Source organism: Scyliorhinus torazame, chromosome 7, assembly GCF_047496885.1.
Source record: "Scyliorhinus torazame isolate Kashiwa2021f chromosome 7, sScyTor2.1, whole genome shotgun sequence".
Taxonomy (NCBI): Eukaryota; Metazoa; Chordata; class Chondrichthyes; order Carcharhiniformes; family Scyliorhinidae; genus Scyliorhinus; species Scyliorhinus torazame.
This window is the reverse complement of record NC_092713.1, coordinates 40,888,149-40,905,166: the sequence shown is the minus strand read 5'-3', so window position 1 is coordinate 40,905,166 and position 17,018 is coordinate 40,888,149. Positions and strand designations below refer to the sequence as shown.

General features: G+C 42.8%; 1 protein-coding gene across 7 annotated transcripts in view; it reads right to left on the bottom strand.

The window, feature by feature from the left end:
• The window catches only part of LOC140426158 (palmdelphin-like), a 136,727-nt gene that overhangs the window by 17,382 nt on the left and 102,327 nt on the right, over positions 1-17,018 (bottom strand). For all 7 annotated transcript variants that reach the window (XM_072510588.1, XM_072510584.1, XM_072510585.1 and 4 more), the window contains 3 exons: positions 14,035-14,059; positions 13,817-13,936; positions 3,188-4,300 (listed from right to left, as the gene is read on the bottom strand). In XM_072510588.1, coding sequence (XP_072366689.1) covers positions 3,188-4,300; positions 13,817-13,936; positions 14,035-14,059 — 1,258 coding nt within the window. The remainder of the gene's footprint in view (positions 1-3,187; positions 4,301-13,816; positions 13,937-14,034; positions 14,060-17,018) is intronic.

Genomic DNA, 17,018 nt, shown 5'->3' with positions numbered 1-17,018 from the left:
TTTGAATGTTTGATTGGTCCTAAGAAGTGTTCGGATTATGAGGTTTGTAAGATTGTTATATTTTGGGACTGTTGCTTTAAATTTAGGGTAAATGAAGGTTACATGACCTGCTCTGCAATCTGCTTGATGGTAAGTTCACCCTACATTACTTACCTGTGGCCTCGGTCGATGCACGATCCTGGGACTCTAGTCGGTGCTTTTCCTGCAGCAGTAAGCAAGGCCCTTGCTTCGGGGTCTTGATTCCAGGGAAAGACCGGCCAGTGGCCTCCCCACTGCCTGATTGGCTTGTGGTTTGGTGGGCCATCCCAAAAAGAGGCAGCAGCGGTCTACTGGCACTACTGGCCGGCTTTCCAACTGGCAACCGAGACCTCAGGTACCTCAACAAGGTTCTACCCTGAGTCTCCTAAGTCCCAGAAAGGTGTTGGAGTACCGGTTTGCAAACAGTTGTGTTGTAAATTGTCCGTTTACTTCTAAAATGAAACAGAATTTTTGGGGTCAAGGATAGGTAATTAATAGTTCTATCCGAATGCAAGGTTAATGTGCTTTCATGTTGCCATGGGAATGTAGAAAAGAGCGGAGGATGCCATTTTTACGAACAGGTTTCAGGCTTCGCTACAAATCAATGAATACCACAAGCGGACAACAGTTTCTGTGTGGTCAGCTGAGGGAAAGGTGCTAGGCTTTACGAACTACAATGGCCGGATGTGGGAGAGCTCCTGCATCCATCTAATGATTTGGGGAGATTCATCAATAAAAATCATCGGAACAAGCTATACTGCTGATGGTGCCTTCAAGACTCCACTGAAAACTGAGGGAAGTGCCAGGAGGTGGTCACTCAAAGGGCGGGATTTTCCGGTCGTGCCCTACCCGAGACCGGAAATTCTCGCCCGAGGTCAACGGACCTTTAAATGGTCGGACAAATTGTCTGTCCTTCCCGCGTCAAACACCGCCCCAGGTGAGACTGGAAAATGTACCCCAAATTTATTACTCGCCAAAATGGGGCATGGGAACTGAGTTGGAAGCTGGGAGCAACTTGCGGATCATTGGCGAAAAGGACTGTAGTCCTATTGGATAATAAATTTAAAAGTGGAATGATACTTTCAGTAGTTTAAAATATAAGATGCCAACAAAAAGAAAATAGTGCTTAGTCATGGTGTTTTTTTTTAGTCATTTGGTACAGTAAAAGTTCTTAAAATGTGAAATGTTGAAATGTCATTTTTTTCACCTAGCTTTTGGAAGTTCAAATCACTTTTTGAAAGTTATTGATCTCTGTGGAGGTGGTAACAAAATGATTAGCCCCTGCAAACCCATTCTGAAAACTAATCAGATTGCATCTGATCTTAAACACCTCACTTAGATCACCCTTCACCTTATACACTCATTAGCATGATTTAACCATATTAGCCCAAGTATCTTTCTAGTCAATCTGTGCTTCATCCCGTCCATGGCCAATGTATCATTCTGGTGGTGTGGCGCCAAGAACTGAATGTTCTAAATGAATTCCAACCAAAGCCATCAATTCAAAAAATAGCTAAATTTATCAAATTGAAAACTGCTGCAGAGTACCATGCTTTTGAAATGAATGAGAACATTTCATTTTTCCCTCTGTTTTCATGTCTGACCAGCTCCTCGGTACTGTCATGCTAGAAGTCTGCAAACTGGGGCACAGACTAAAGCTCAGGTGAGGAAAGGTGAATAGCGTAGATTTCACTACAGGCACGGATTGATGAGCGATTGGAAATGGATTACGTTGACAGATTTAAAAGGAAATTTGATTTATAGTAGGCAGAGATAATGAGTGGGAGGGTATGGAAAATGGTAGTGAAAGGCATTTGTTGGAACAACTTAGATAAACTGCAATGTACTCATCTAGTCTTGTACATGCTTAGAAAATGTGAAATGCATCAATACACATAGCCCCTTGGAGGCACGAGGCTGGAAAGGTATTGGAAAACCCATTGGATGGCTTTCCGATGTGGTTTCACATTCAGGTGAGTTTCTCAGGGGTAGGCTTATGGGGTTGGCACGCAATCCAAACACTTAATGCCTCAATTATTTGTCATTTTCAGATGTCACATGCCTGTGTCACATGGGTCTGATACTGTGTCTAGAGCACGGCAATTCTTCGAAGGCGGCTACATCACAGCATATGTTGGGTATTGGGTCTGAACAGGTGTCGAAGGGCAATCATAACCTGATACATATGCTGATATCAATGGTCCAAAAAGGCTGAAAAGGGTACGTTTTGTGGCCAAATGTATTTTTCTGGAGACTTTCCCCCGCCACACTGCTGGCCCCAACAGTTCTGGTTATCTGAACCCTTTTGTGAATGGTGTCGCTCTGCTTGGGCAGCACTCAACTCTGCTAATAGGGCTTCCAGCCACTAGCGCCCTCTGATTGGACCTCACACGTCTGTGTCCAACCTGCCATCTTCAATTAGACGGCGAGAGGTGGCCAAGTAGTAATCTACATCCCTTAAACATGTGGCAGAAGGCGCGCTGCTGAGAAACACAGGTTGACCTGCAAATGTTCTTGACACCTGAGAATTTTATAAGTCTGTAAGTTCCTGGTCAGACATCTCTGGAGGTGGGCACCTTGTGGTGTGCCCCATTAGCTGATCCGTGAACATCTAGGTTTTAAAATTATTTTACTCACATATTTTCCCGGAAGTGCTAACGTGGCAACAGGACATCTTCTTGACATGGGAGAGCAGCTCACCCACATAATGTCAATGGGGGCTAATTTTAGAAAATCACAGGTCTCCTGGGTGAGGCATGTACATTGTTATTCATTGAGGCTCAAAAGAGGGTCTAAGGAAATTTCCACTCCAACCTATCCCCAGTCTACATTTATCTAGGTTTATTTCGGGCTGACTTTTCAAAACCGTGCTTTTTCACTTTTGGCAACTGATCAAAATTCGAATTAGAAATTTGAATAAAACGCGGAATTCTATTAACGATCTCTTGTCATTTCAGACTTAAAGGTTATGTTAAGTTGTGAGTGACATCACAGAAAACAGCATATTAGTCAAAAGATTAAAGAATACTTCATGTATTCAGCACACAAGTCATTGTTATTAATCCATTAGTGACAGCAGGAAAAGTCGGGGTTAAGCTTCAGCTTGAAGAATAACTGATTAAGTATCACAAAATGGAACAACAAATACATTTTCGGTTGTCTTTTGTACCTGACACGGATGCGTCATCGCAGTTTCCAATTCCATCCATATGTCCATCAGAGTAATTCTTGTAGGGAGAATGATTTGTAATTGTATCTTGATCTGAAATTGAGGCAGATTTCTTTGGGAGAGAGCTACATCCTGTAGTTAGATTTATCGCCGCATATGATGTTTTATGTATCTCATCCCTAGTTGGGGATGGGGTTGAGTGAAATACTGGGATAGCGTGACTATTTGCTTGATATGGTGACACCTCTCCTTCGTCGTCATCACTGATCACTACCAGCTCTGCTCGGATAGCTCCTTCGTACCCCAAAGCCTTTTTGGTTTCGTTTTCATCATCTACATTGTGGTATCCCATGAACACCATGGTAACTGGCTCCTCAATGTTGTCAGTGGAAGGCAAGGAATGGACAACATTAAAACTTATGACTGTTTCGTCAGAAGCGGAAGATGACCCGCCATCATGGTCAAGCTCTGAACTGATAAACACAGCCTCGCGGTGGTTGTCCATTTGCTGATGGCACCGAACCTGCACTGAATTGAGCTCATCTTCACTCAAAGGCGACTCATTGTGTTTCTGACTCTGACGCTGTGTGCAGTTCAGAGACCTGAAATTGGTGACTGGGCACGGTGAGAAGGGAGCAGGTATAAAAGTTGGCTGTGGAAATGTTGGCAAATCCCTTTCCTGATACACAATAGTGCCATTGCTCCCATAGGTTTGAGCCATTACGGGGTTATGCCTCTCAATGCTATCACTCTTTATCATAGTTTCTTGAATGACCGGTTCAGAACCTGTCTGCCCAGTGAGTAACATTTTAGGGGATCGGGGGATATTATGGGAACTTGAGTAAACAGGTGCATGACATATTGCAGAAGCAGAGGTGTGTTTTTCACCAGCCTGCTGTAACAATGCCTCCACCTCCTGATGAGTCATGTTATCTATCCCATTCTGCACCCGCTGTCCATCACTCCGTAAAGCATACACAGATTTGACCCCATCTTCATAGACTTTAATGCCTTTGTTTTTGATTTCATCGATCATCACTGGTGCAGTTGATAGAATGGTACTTTCTCCAGTCCTCATATCCTTTTGTACATTGATTTCCACAGCAAACAAAGCTGTTAAGAAAATATTTATGTACATTAGTACTTAATTACCACTAGATAAAACCTTTGTGATTGTGAAAGAGCTATTAACGTGATTTACCAATAATAACAAAATTAGCACATCTATAAGAACATAAGAACAAAGAGCAGAGTCAGCAATTTAGCCCCTCAAGTCTGCTCTGCCATTCTAATAATAATAATAATCTTTATTGTCACAAGTAGGCTTACATTAGCACTGCAATGAAGTTACTGTGAAAAGCCCCTAGTCGCCACATTCCGGCACCTGTTCAGGTACACAGAGGGAGAATTCAGAATGTCTAATTCACCGAACAAGCACGTCTTTCGGAACTTGTGGGAGGAAACCGGCGCACTCGGAGGAAATCCATGCAGACACGGGGAGAATGTGCAGACTCCGCACAGACAGTGACCCAAGCCGGAAATCGAACCTAGGACCCTGCCGCTGTGAAGCAACAGTGCTACACACTGCGCTACCGTGTCGCCCATTCAATATGATCCTGGCTGTTCTCATCTTGACTTCATCTCCACCTTCCTCCCCCCTCCCCATAACTCTTAATCCCGCTACTATTTAAAAAGCTATCTCCTTCTTCAATTTTTTTAGTGTTCCAGAGTCCACTGCTCTCTGGGGTTGAGAGTTCCACAGATTAACATCCCTTTGAGTGAAGTAATTCCTTCTCATTTCTGTTCTAAATCTGCCACCCTTTAGCCTAAAACTATGGCCTCTCATTCTAGAATGTCTAACAAGTGGAAATAGCCGCTCTTTATCTACCCTGTCAACCCCCTTCAGCATCTTATATACCTCAATTAAATCTCTCATTCTTCTAAAATCCAGTCAGTATTGGCCTAAACTGCTCAATCTCTCTTCATAAAACAAGTACCTAGAATCGATCTGGTGAACCTTCTCTGAACCGCCTCTAATGCATTTAGATCCTAGTACTCCAGAATGCAGTCTCCCCAATGCCCTATACAGTTGCAACAACACGTCCCTCCTTTTCTACTCTATTCCATGAGTAATGAATGCCAAAATTCCATTTGCCTTCCTTATTACCTTCTGCACCTGTAAACTAACTTCCTGCAGTTTATGCACGAGGACACCCAGATCCCTCTGCACCAAAGCATTTTGAAGTTTCCCTTCATTTAGATAATAAGTTGCCTTTTTATTCCTCAAGCCAAATGGATAACCCCACACTTATCAACGTGAATTTTGGCCCACTCATTTAACCTATTCATATCCATTTGTAAGTTTCTTATTTCCTCATTGAGGCTTGCTTTCCCACCTATCTTAGTGTCACCTGCAAATTTGTCTATATTACATTCTATCCCTGCATTCATGTCATTAATATAGATTGTAAATAGTCAGCCGACGTTAACTATTCTCTTCCTTTTTGTACACTTATAGAATCTTTTGCTATCCATTTTTATATTTTGAGCTAGACTTTTTTCATAATTTACCTTTGCTCTTTTTACTCTTTTTAGCAACCCTTTGTTGGTCTTTGAAAGTTTCCCAATCCCCCAGCCTGCCACTGACCTATGCAATAAGATATGTTTCAGTTTTTGCATTTATATTATCTTTAATCTTCTTTTATAGCCAGGGATGCAATTTTCCCTCTTACAATCTTTCTTCCTTTCTGGAACATATTTTATTTAGGAGGAGTTGAATATCTCCTTAAATGTCTGCCTCTGTTCATCAATTGTCCTACCTTTTAATCATTCTGTCCAGTCCAATAGGGCCAAATCTATCCTCATGTCTATGTAATTGCTTTGGTTTAACACCAGATCGCTAGTGTGGGACTTGTTTATTGCCCTCAAACTGAACTTGAAATGCAAGCAGAGAGTGATCACTCTTCCCAGAAGATTCTTTACTACAAGATCATTAATTAATCCCATCTCATTACTCAATACCAATACTGTCAGGTTTGGTTACTGACTCACCACCATCTCCATTATTTTCCCAATTCTTCCCTTGATTAAGGAGTCAGAGCATGCCAAGGGACACACACGCGCATAAGCATTTGCCATCAAACTGGTGAGGGAAATGATCACCTCCTCTGCAGCTACACCAAATGGAACTGGAATTTTTAATGGAATGATCAGTCATTAAAATAATGGTCGTGTGGTTCAGTCACAGATAAACGGCTTGCTCAACACCCTCAAATCAAAAGTGTTGCATTGGAATGGCCCAGTGTGAAACCTGGACCCAAATTTTATCAAAACCAACAGCACACCTTGGCTGGCAGCCCACCGAGCAGTAACTGTGTTGCAGGGTGCAAAGTGAAGCAGGATTTGGTAACTCTGGGTCTCATCAACTCAGCATTATAAATCAGTCCCGCAATTCCGCTGGTTATAAAATTTGAGAGGAAAATTCAGTTCACAGAAAACTCTTCAATTTTGGAATTGCCAAATGCCAAGGTTAAAAAATGGGGTACAAGAGGAAGAGCTTGCCATTTGAACTTAATGTCAGCAAGAGGTTGTCATTACAATAGTTGAAAACAGTATATCTTATAAAAATGTTCAATAATTCTAGCCTGAAGTAAGCTATATTCATCAAGTCTGCAAGACTTTTCAGGAGCCTTGAAATTACTGAGTGCAGAATGACATTACCTGGCTATTAAAAAGTTGGTGTTAACTGTTGTTGTTTCATCTCCTGCACCTGGTGGTTCACATGGCAGACTTTCATCTGTTCCTATAGCGAGGCTTTCCCCTGGAACGGGGCACTAGTCTGTCGTCACCAGAGGCTTATAACTTTAAGGTCCTATTCCGCATCAAGGTTCGCTGACCAGGAGCCTCTCCCGCTCTTACTGCCAGCCGTTGGCATGTTTAGAAGGATTTTATAAGTTGACACTCAACCTGTTGGACCACATTATGAACGCACCTTCCTTGGCCAACAAGTCCTGGAGTGGGACACAAAACCCGGAGCTTCTGGCTCAGGTACCTGGAATGTGACCTGGTGTGCCACAAGACCTTCATGGTGTTAATTGTGGAGGATGTAAATGTGATAGAGATGAAAGACTTAGGGGGAGATGTAGAGTTGAGGGTTAACATAAGCACATGATCCTGATGTAATGATGATATAATATCACATGATTGAGTGACAGATCTAGAGGGAGGAGAAGTTCCAAACTCATACAGAATTCCCAGTATGTACTGTTATGTTCTTGTCGGATGGCCTGATTTATATTACAAGAACACTTGTAGCTAAAGCTATAAATAATTTATTAATATTAACTATGGGTAAACTATATACAAAACAACAGATGAATAACAATATATATCAAAACATTTTTTTTTTTTAATTTAGTGTACCCAATTCATTTTTTCCATAATGAGGGGCAATTTAGCATGGCCAATTGACCTACCCTGCACATCTTTGGGTTGTGGTGGCGAAACCCACGCAAACACGGGGAGAATGTGCAAACTCCGCACGGCCAGTGACTCAGAGCCGGGATCGAACCTGGGACCTTGGCGCCGTGAGGCAGCAATACTAACCACTGTGCCACCATGCTGCCCCATGAATAACAATATTAACATGTACAAGCAACCTCTCTTCCAGCTCTCCAGTCAGTCTCCGGTCACCTGACGCTAACATTCACTTATATGCTAATACGACTCCTAGTGGTCAGTCGGTGAATTATCACACAACCAAGATATTACTGCATCCCCTTTCCTTTGAAGGAATTAATTAATACATTATCATCAGTATATTTACATGTGGTATCATTAGCCTGTGAGTCTAATAGTATTAATTTTTTCTTTAAATTTTTTAAAACTGGCTTAACAAATATATATATACATATAGTATGCGCAAATAGTCCAAATCTACAGATTGAGTCGATCAGGTTTTCTTCTGACTCTCATTGATCTTCTCAAAGTTTGACCTTGCTGCTCAGAACTTGTAGATTCAATGTCCTCCATGATATTCTCATGCTCAGGAACTGCTGAACTACCTGACACTGCAGCTGACATCGTTTCTGACGTAGATTCGTCATCCATCACTTGTTGTGGATAGAACATAGAACATTACAGCGCAGTACAGGCCCTTCGGCCCTTGATGTTGCGCCAACCTGTGAAACCACTCTAAAGCCCATCTACACTATTCCTTTATCGTCCATATGTCTATCCAATGACCATTTGAATGCCCTTAGTGTTGGCGAGTCCACTACTGTTGTAGGCAGGGCATTCCACGCCCTTACTACTCTCTGAGTAAAGAACCTACCTCTGACATCTGTCCTATATCTATCTCCCCCCAATTTAAAGCTATGTCCCCTCGTGCTAGACATCACCATCCGAGGAAAAAGGCTCTCACTGTCCACCCTGTCCAATCCTCTGATCATCTTGTATGCCTCAATTAAGTCACCTCTTAAGCTTCTTCTCTCTAACGAAAACAGCCTCAAGTCCCTCAGCCTTTCCTCATAAGATCTTCCCTCCATACCAGGCAACATTCTGGTAAATCTCCTCTGCACCCTTTCCAATGCTTCCACATCTTTCCTATAATGGGGCGACCAGATTTGCACGCAACACTCCAAATGCGGCCGCACTAGAGTTTTGTACAGCTGCAACATGACCTCATGGCTCCGAAACTCAATCCCTCTACCAATAAAAGCTAACACACCGTACGCCTTCTTAACAACCCTCTCAACCTGGGTACCAACTTTCAGGGATCTATGTACACGGACACCGAGATCTCTCTGCTCATCCACACTGCCAGGAATCTTACCATTAGTCCAGTACTGTCTTCCTGTTATTCCTTCCAAAATGAATCGCCTCACATTTTGAAAATCTTCTCTGTTTTCAAGAGTGCGCAATGATTTCGTCTTAAAACCAATGCATCCTCTGTCTGTACGAGGTGCTACTTCTTCAAGTACAATGGCTTTTCTCGACCAATTTCCTGAATTTTCCATTCTCATAATGTCATCATTACTCAGAGGTGGTAAAGTTCTAGACACCCGATCATAGAACTGCTTTTGTTTTGCTTTAATGTTTTGCATTTCCTGCACTCCACTGCATTCTCCTCCTTTTCCAAGTATGGAAGTGTGGTATGCAACCTTCTATTCATGAGTAACTCTGCTGGCAATCTACCATGTGACTGGCAATGCGTTGTAACGTGATTTTGTGAGATAAGGATCAGATTGGCTGTCCATTGCACTCTGTAATGATTTTTTTTACAATATGTACACTTTATTCATTTAGATCTTTGGAATTCATGCCTACACAAGCATCACCATTTTTTTGTTTCACACATACCATGGAATTTATCCCATTGGTAGGTTCTTCTATTTTCTTGCTAACGTGTGGCTTTGTATCTGATCTGGGTGGTAGGATAGGAAAGAGATTGACATGCAGATCTATATCTTCAGCAATCTCACTACTAATAGTTTGTATTGGTGCTTTAGATAAAGCATCTTCTTTAAATTGTATCTCGTTGGCGAATGGTAGTGCACTAAAATCAGTGAACACAGCGCTGAATTTTCTGATAATCTTCTCAGAATCATTGCAGTGTTGATCCAATCCTTTGTGGATGCTATATACCAACTGCACTAGACCTAATTCTTCACAGGACTGATCGCCTAATAATAAATCCAAGCTCTCGGAAACAATATAGAATGGGGTAGAGTAAACTGTATTCTTCACCATCACACTCAAGGCCCCAAGCACCATAACATTTAATACTTGAACCATTATAATCTCTCAGAGATATTTTCTGACTTCTTCTAATCGCCAGAATTTTTAGATTTTAAAAATCAGTCATGCTGATTAAATTGGCTTTAGCGCCACTGTCTAACTTCAATTGGACCACGTACCATTCACTTCAAGTGGTAGCAGCCATTTGTCCTCATCAACTGCATGTATTTTAAATGGAGCATCAGTTTGCATTTTTTAAAGTGCTGGCAAATTTTTTGATGTCTCCAAAAAATTATTCCTCTCTGTTATTACTCCTACAAATGTTGATCTCCTATTTTCTTTCTCTGTCAGTCTGGCCTCAATAAAAGTTGAGACGGATTCGCACGTAAACAGAAGTTATTTATTTAGCTTGCAAGCTTTATCATCTTACAGAAATGTAACAGGACGTCCTGCCTCTTACACTCCAGAAAACGACTGAACTAACAGACAAAGGAATCTCTGCAAAATCAGTTCAAATGGTATCAAGTTTCACATACTCGACGGACATAGGTCAGCCTAGGTCCCTCCTGACCTGTTTAATCCATTCTGATTGGCTCACTTCCAATCCCTTTCTCTGGCCCTTATCAATGCAGTCTCACTCTCATAGACACACCTCTTCCTGCTTTTTCCATGCGGTCCCAAATTCCTTTGTCCCTAACTAAAAGAATCAAAGTGGCTTATTTCTACATTACATTAACTAGTATCTCTAAAGTAACTATTTTATATCACATTCGTCACAAACAATGATGTTTCATCACTGGAGACTGTGTCTTCCACTGTGCTGACTGATCTGGGTTGAGCTTAGACTAATAATTTTGAGCAAAGTGATTTTTTTCCCCCTTGTATCTGGAACAAAACTTGCCAAATGCTGGACACTGCCATTAATTTGTGCCTTTGATCACATTTTGTCATGATCTTTAACCTATTTGTTGGTGTGTGAGGAGCTGCAGGAACTTTCCCACCTTTTTTTGGAAGTTTCCTGCCTTTTTGGATAAAATGTGGCAACCAGAGTGCTTTCCTCCAAGAAGACGCCGCCATTACCGAGAAACCTTTTAGAATGCTGTGCTGCTAGCTCATGGGCCTGACAAATCTTCACTGCTTGTTCCAAAGAAAGCTCCGATACCCTCAACAACCTTTCCCTCAGCTTATTTTCATTCACACCAAATAGAATCTGGCCCCGAATCATGGAGGATTCCACTGCAGAAAAATTACAGGTTTTAACCTATAACTTTAAATCCGTGATGAAATGATCTATGGACTCTTCTGCCTCCTGTAAACATGATCTAAACTCATCGCGCTCAGAAATTTCATTCTTTCTGGGGGTGCAATGTGCATCAATTCTTCGAATTACTTCATCAAAATTTATGCGATCTTCATCGTTTGCAAATTTAAACGTATTAAACACAACAATTGCTTTGGGCCCTGCCGCTGTTAGAAGTGTCGCTACCTAAAGCAAATCTGATTGCAGTAAGAAACAGATTAAATTGTAGTTTAAACACATGCCAGTTGATGTCCACATTACTATGAAATCTGAGACTAATTTGGTGGCATCAACGACTCCATGTTGTTAATTGTGTCAGTCTGCAAAATCTTCAAATCTCTGTGGATCTCGTGGCAGGCTGATGATTTTTTCTCAGTGTTTAATACCATCCAGCCCTGGTATCATATTATGTTCTTGTCGGATGGCCTGATTTTATTACAAGAACACTTGTAGCTAAAGCTTTAAATTATTTATTAACAATAACTGGGTAAGCTATATACAAAACAGAAGATGAATAACAATATTAATATGCACAAGCAACCTCTCTTCCAGCTCTCCAGGCAGTCTCCGATCACCTGACTCTAACATTCACTTATATAATAATGAGGCTCCTAGTGGTCAGCTGGTGAATTGCAGCACAACCATGATATCATTACATGTATCTAGTAACTGTAAATGAAGAGTAACTTTAGCAAACTACAGTCTCGAGCAGCTTACTTTGGGAGAATACACAAGCCCCAAAAGGCCCTGTCTGGCCCTCAAACACATGACAAAACTATTTATTTTAATGTCCTATATTTCTACAGTGAAATATGTAAGTTGTAGCAAACTCATTAAAGGACCAAAATGAACTGGACATGTTGGAACAGGACATTCCATTTTAAATGGGCAGATCAGGCAGACAACTGAATCAAGACAAACAGGCCATGAGTCATGAAACAGTCCAATCTCATTCAGAGACCAGGGGCAGTTGAAATGTAAATCACTTGCAGACCCGGCCAGAAAGACTCACAATACCTTAATGGGATAACAATTAAAGTTATCTCCAGCGACCATTGTCAAGAGACCAGCAGAAACCAGAGACATTGCAAGCTTTTTGTAAGGGCACCGATTAAAATCAAATTACATTATGACACCTTTTGATTGGGGAACTTAATCACTTCCATTCTGTCAACAATCAGAAAGGCTTCCTTTGTCCTGGAACCCACCTGTGGGAGGGTCAGTGTTTGACCCATTCAGGGTTTTGGCCTTAAAAAGTCAAGTCTGAGGAACTGTTGAAGAACTCTACTCTCTTGCCTGACCCACGCTTCACCTTGCTGAAAACAGACCACGGGAACCGGAGGAACAACAGCCACAAGGACCGGCCAGCTTGGAAGAAGATCTAAAGAAATCTGTGTCAACATTTTTTTTAACTATCCTGTCCCTGGAGCGGTGAATATATTCCTCCAGCTCACAGAAAACTCCCAATTAGTATAGCTAGTTGAGGTTTGGGGTGGGTGAGTGAATATATCTGTGTATCTGTGTTTCTGGCCGGGTGATCTGAGCACTTCGAACATGCTCACTCAAGAGAGGATACTGGTCAGGAATAAACAGTGGTCCCTCGTTCTCTCTCTCTTGTGAAGTTGCACTAGTGGGGCGCTTCCTGTTGACATTTCACCATCACAGGAGAGAGACTCACACAGGCGTCGTTGGCAGTCAAGGTAACTGGTGTGGCATAAGGACAACCTCACTGGTTAGGTATAAACAATGAGACTTGTCCCCTCTCTCTTGCGATGTAGTCCCAGTGCGACACTTCTGGGTCGTGGTTTTAACACCTGCAAGAGAGAGACACCCACAGTTATCTGTGGCACCCAATACCAGCCTGTTGGGGAGTAAAGGAAACTCTTTTCGTTCCAAATAGAAGCTAAAAAAATACAGAGAGTAGCTGAGAGGTTTATTTTAGCCCAATGAGTTGTTGAGATTTAGACGGCACTGCCTGAAAGTGTGGTGGAAATCTTCAAAATTAACTTCAAGAGGGAACTGGGTATAGAATAATAACAATAATAACCTTTTATTGTCACAAGTATGAAGTTACTGTGAAAAGCCCCTCATCGTCACATTCCGGCACCTGTTCGGGTAAGCTGGTACGGGAATATTTGAAAGGAAACATTTACATGGTTGTGAAGTTGGAGCACATCGCGGGACTAATTGGATATTTCACTCAGAGAGTTGGCGCAGCCATGAGTGTCTGAATTGCTCCTTCTGCACTATACAACTGCATGATTCTATTAATTTTTTAATGGAACGTAAAATAGAAAACATAGTTCCTCCTACTAATGTGGTTGAATTAGTTGTTTAATTGCAAAAAGAGAATAGGCGGGATTTTCCAGCCCTTCCCGCTAGTGGCATCTTCCAGTCCCCCCAGCGGGTTGCCCGGCGGCAGGACGGGTGAGCACCCAATACGCCGTAAGACATCAGCGGGACTGGATGATCCCACCAGTAGCCGATGGCAAACCTCCTTCACCGCTTGAAAACACACCATCGGGGGTGGGGGCCTGGAAAATCCCACCAATACCTTTAAGAAAAAACTGAACGCATCATCACAATCGTACCTTCTTTAGGCTGCCCAACATCTTGTGTTCCTGCATCTGGATTAGCTGTTCTTTGCTGGTTTTGAGGTGTAAATGATTTTGGACGGTCTGGAATTTCTGAGTATACAAACTTCACATGGTCTATGAACAGTAACACAAATAATTAATAATATAATACATTCATTCATAGGTTATTGTTGCAAAATTGGTGAAAGAAATGTGAAGGTTTGTTTTCTTACCTGCATCGTTTTCGGCGTGTGCTGCCTGTCACAAACAGTTAAGATTAATTTTGTGGTTTTGCAAAACTGAATGTGCTACCAGAAAAATAATGATACTATAGCATTTATAAGATAAATTGTATTCTGCATATAAAAGATGCTTGGATTGGATCATTAAAGTAACATCTGAAATTGTCTCAACTCAGATTGTAATATATATTTTTGGAACCCAAAAATGTTTAAGCAAGTTGTCCTCTGAATAATGCAAAAACACGTATCTCCCTGATATATTTAAATTATTATTCTGAAACGGTAGTACTTATTGATTCAGCCTTACACACTCGGGGCCCCAAGACGTCAGTAAATGCATTAAATATTTCAGTTTTTAGGTGGTGTGATTATATTTGAGATGGCACGGTGGCACAGTGGTTAGCACTGCTACATCACAGTGCCAGGGATCTGCGTTCAATTCCCACCTTGGGTGACTGTCTGTGTGGAGTCTGCATGTTCTCCCCGTGTGTGCGTGGGTTTCCTCAGAGTGCTCTGGTTTTCTCCCACAGTCCAAAGATATGCTGGTTAGGTGGATTGGCCATGCTGAATTTCCCCTAAGTGTCCAAAGGTTAGTTGGGGTTATGGGAATAGGGTAGCAGAGTGGGCCTAGGTAGGGAGCTGTTTCGGAGGGTCGGTGCAGACTCGATGGGCCGAATGGCCTCCTTCTCCACTGTCGGGATTCTATCATTCTACATCAAAGCCCTTAGTCCGTTCTGCTTCAGAGTACATTAATTATTAGCCATTTCAAATATAGTTCAGAAAAAAAGCTAGTTTTAAATTTTTTTTTACAATTGTTGGGGCAATTATAGAAAGACACGCAGTCACATTTATGTAGCACTTTGTCTTGTCTATGGAAACATCTAGAAACGCTTCACATAAAACGGAAAACAGAGAGTCCTGGTGTGACGTAAGAAAAGCATTTGAACATTGAACCCTTAATTTCAAACAACTTTATATTTACAGTAATAAAGTCTGAAGAATGTCTAACTTTGATATTTACATTGGCATGTTAATGAGCACAGATGTGTTAAGCCAATTTATCTAATGAACAGTTGACTGTTTTCAAAGACATGCCAGGACTTGTAAATCTGATGCTTGAGCATGGATTGCATGCATGGATTATTTAAAGTTAGCATAGCCCTTCTTGATTCTACCAGGCCCACACCAGAACAGCTGGTGCATTACAACGTGCCAGTTTGGCTCAGCTGTCACTACTGTCAACTCAAAGTTACAACAGGCACAGTCTAGGCAGGGGCACTGCCAGTGTGACAGTGCAAGGGTGTATGGATGCCAGGGTGGCACTGCCAAGGGTCAGGGTCCAAGGGAGGCCACGCCTGTGAAAGCAGGGTAGAGGGGGGTATGTAGGGTGTGGGTGGTGGTGCAGGGAGGTTGGGGAGGTGGCGGGTAGGGATCCTGGAAGGGGGACCTGTAATGGGGCGTGGGGGGGGTGGGCGCTTAAGAGGGGGCCGTCAAGGACTCCATAACAGAGTGTCCTCACTTGGGGGGTGTGGGGTAATGTCCATGAGTGTGGTGGGTGACATTGCCCATGGGTGAGGGTGTGGGGGACCCACAAGCTCACTCAGAGATTGGAGCACTCTTGCAAAATGGCGGCCTAAACTCTGAGCTGAGCTCCCCAGCGTTAAAAAATTTTTTTAAGTGTGGGCTAAACAGGTGAGAAACTCCCCAGGCCCGAAAAAGTGATTAAGTGTTGTTAGATAGCGGTGGGGAACTCCCAGCAAAACCCGCCACAAATAACATTTGGAAACTTTTCAGTTAGATCGCATTCAACATATGAATTAGGAGCAGGAATAAGTCACCCGACCTGTCGAGCCTGGTCCGCCATTCAATAAGATCATGGTCGATCTGATTGGGTAACTTCCTGCCGACTCTAAATAACCTTTCACCTCCTTGTTTATCAAGATTCTATCTAGTTCTGCCTTAAAAATATTCAAAGATTCGGAATTACTTGCTATACCTACATTCTAGCCTTTTGTGATTCATGCACCGAGGACACCCAGATCTCTATGAATGTCAGAGCTCTGCAATCCCCCATCTCTTGAGCGCCGTTTTCAAAAGGTGCTTTGATCTACATTAACCGCTGCAGCCCCCCTCACACCGGATCGCAGGCAGGGCACCACCTCACCCTAACTCCTGGCAAGCCCTTCCCCTCACCTTCCTTCAGAACCCCCTCCCCCCCATTTCCCTCCCATCCCCCCAGGCCCCCTTCAGCCTGCCTTCATTCCCCGGCTTTAGGCCTGGCCACTTACCAGTGTCAACCTGGCAACTTGCAATCCGCTGGGCGGCATGGTGGCACAGTGATCAGCACAGCTGCCTCACAGAGCCAGGGACCCGGGTTTGATTCTGACCTCGGGTGACTGTGTGGAGTTTGCACATTCTCCGTGTGTGTGCGTGGGTTTCCTCCGGGTGCTCCGGTTTTCTCCCACAGTCCAAAGATGTGCAGGTTAGGTGGATTGGCCACGCTAAATTGCTCCTTGGTGTTCAAAGGTTGGGTGGGGTTACGGAGATGGGATGGGGGGATTGGGCCTAGGTAGGGTGCTCTTTCAGAGGGCTGGTGCAGACTCGATGGGTTGAATGACCTCCTTCTGCACGATTTTATGGAGATGGTAAGTACCCTCCAAACGACTGCTGCCAGGGGATCCTTCATGGGAGGTGGGGGTCCGGGGGTGTTTGTGCTGGGCTGAAGGAACTCTGGTTGGGTGTCTTCCCTGAGATGGGGCTCCTTTGGCTGCTCTTCCCATCTGCAGCCTTTAAAACCCAGTAAACAGCCACTCAGTATGTAAAAGTTAAACCTTTCCTATAATAAAGTGAAAATGTTCTCATCTGCACCCCTGAACCCTTTAAAAAGTAAACCAGTATGTAAGAAATAGTTTTCTCACAATGGAGTGAATGTGATCCTACCTGTGCCCCTAAACCCCTTAAAAACTCTGTCAGTA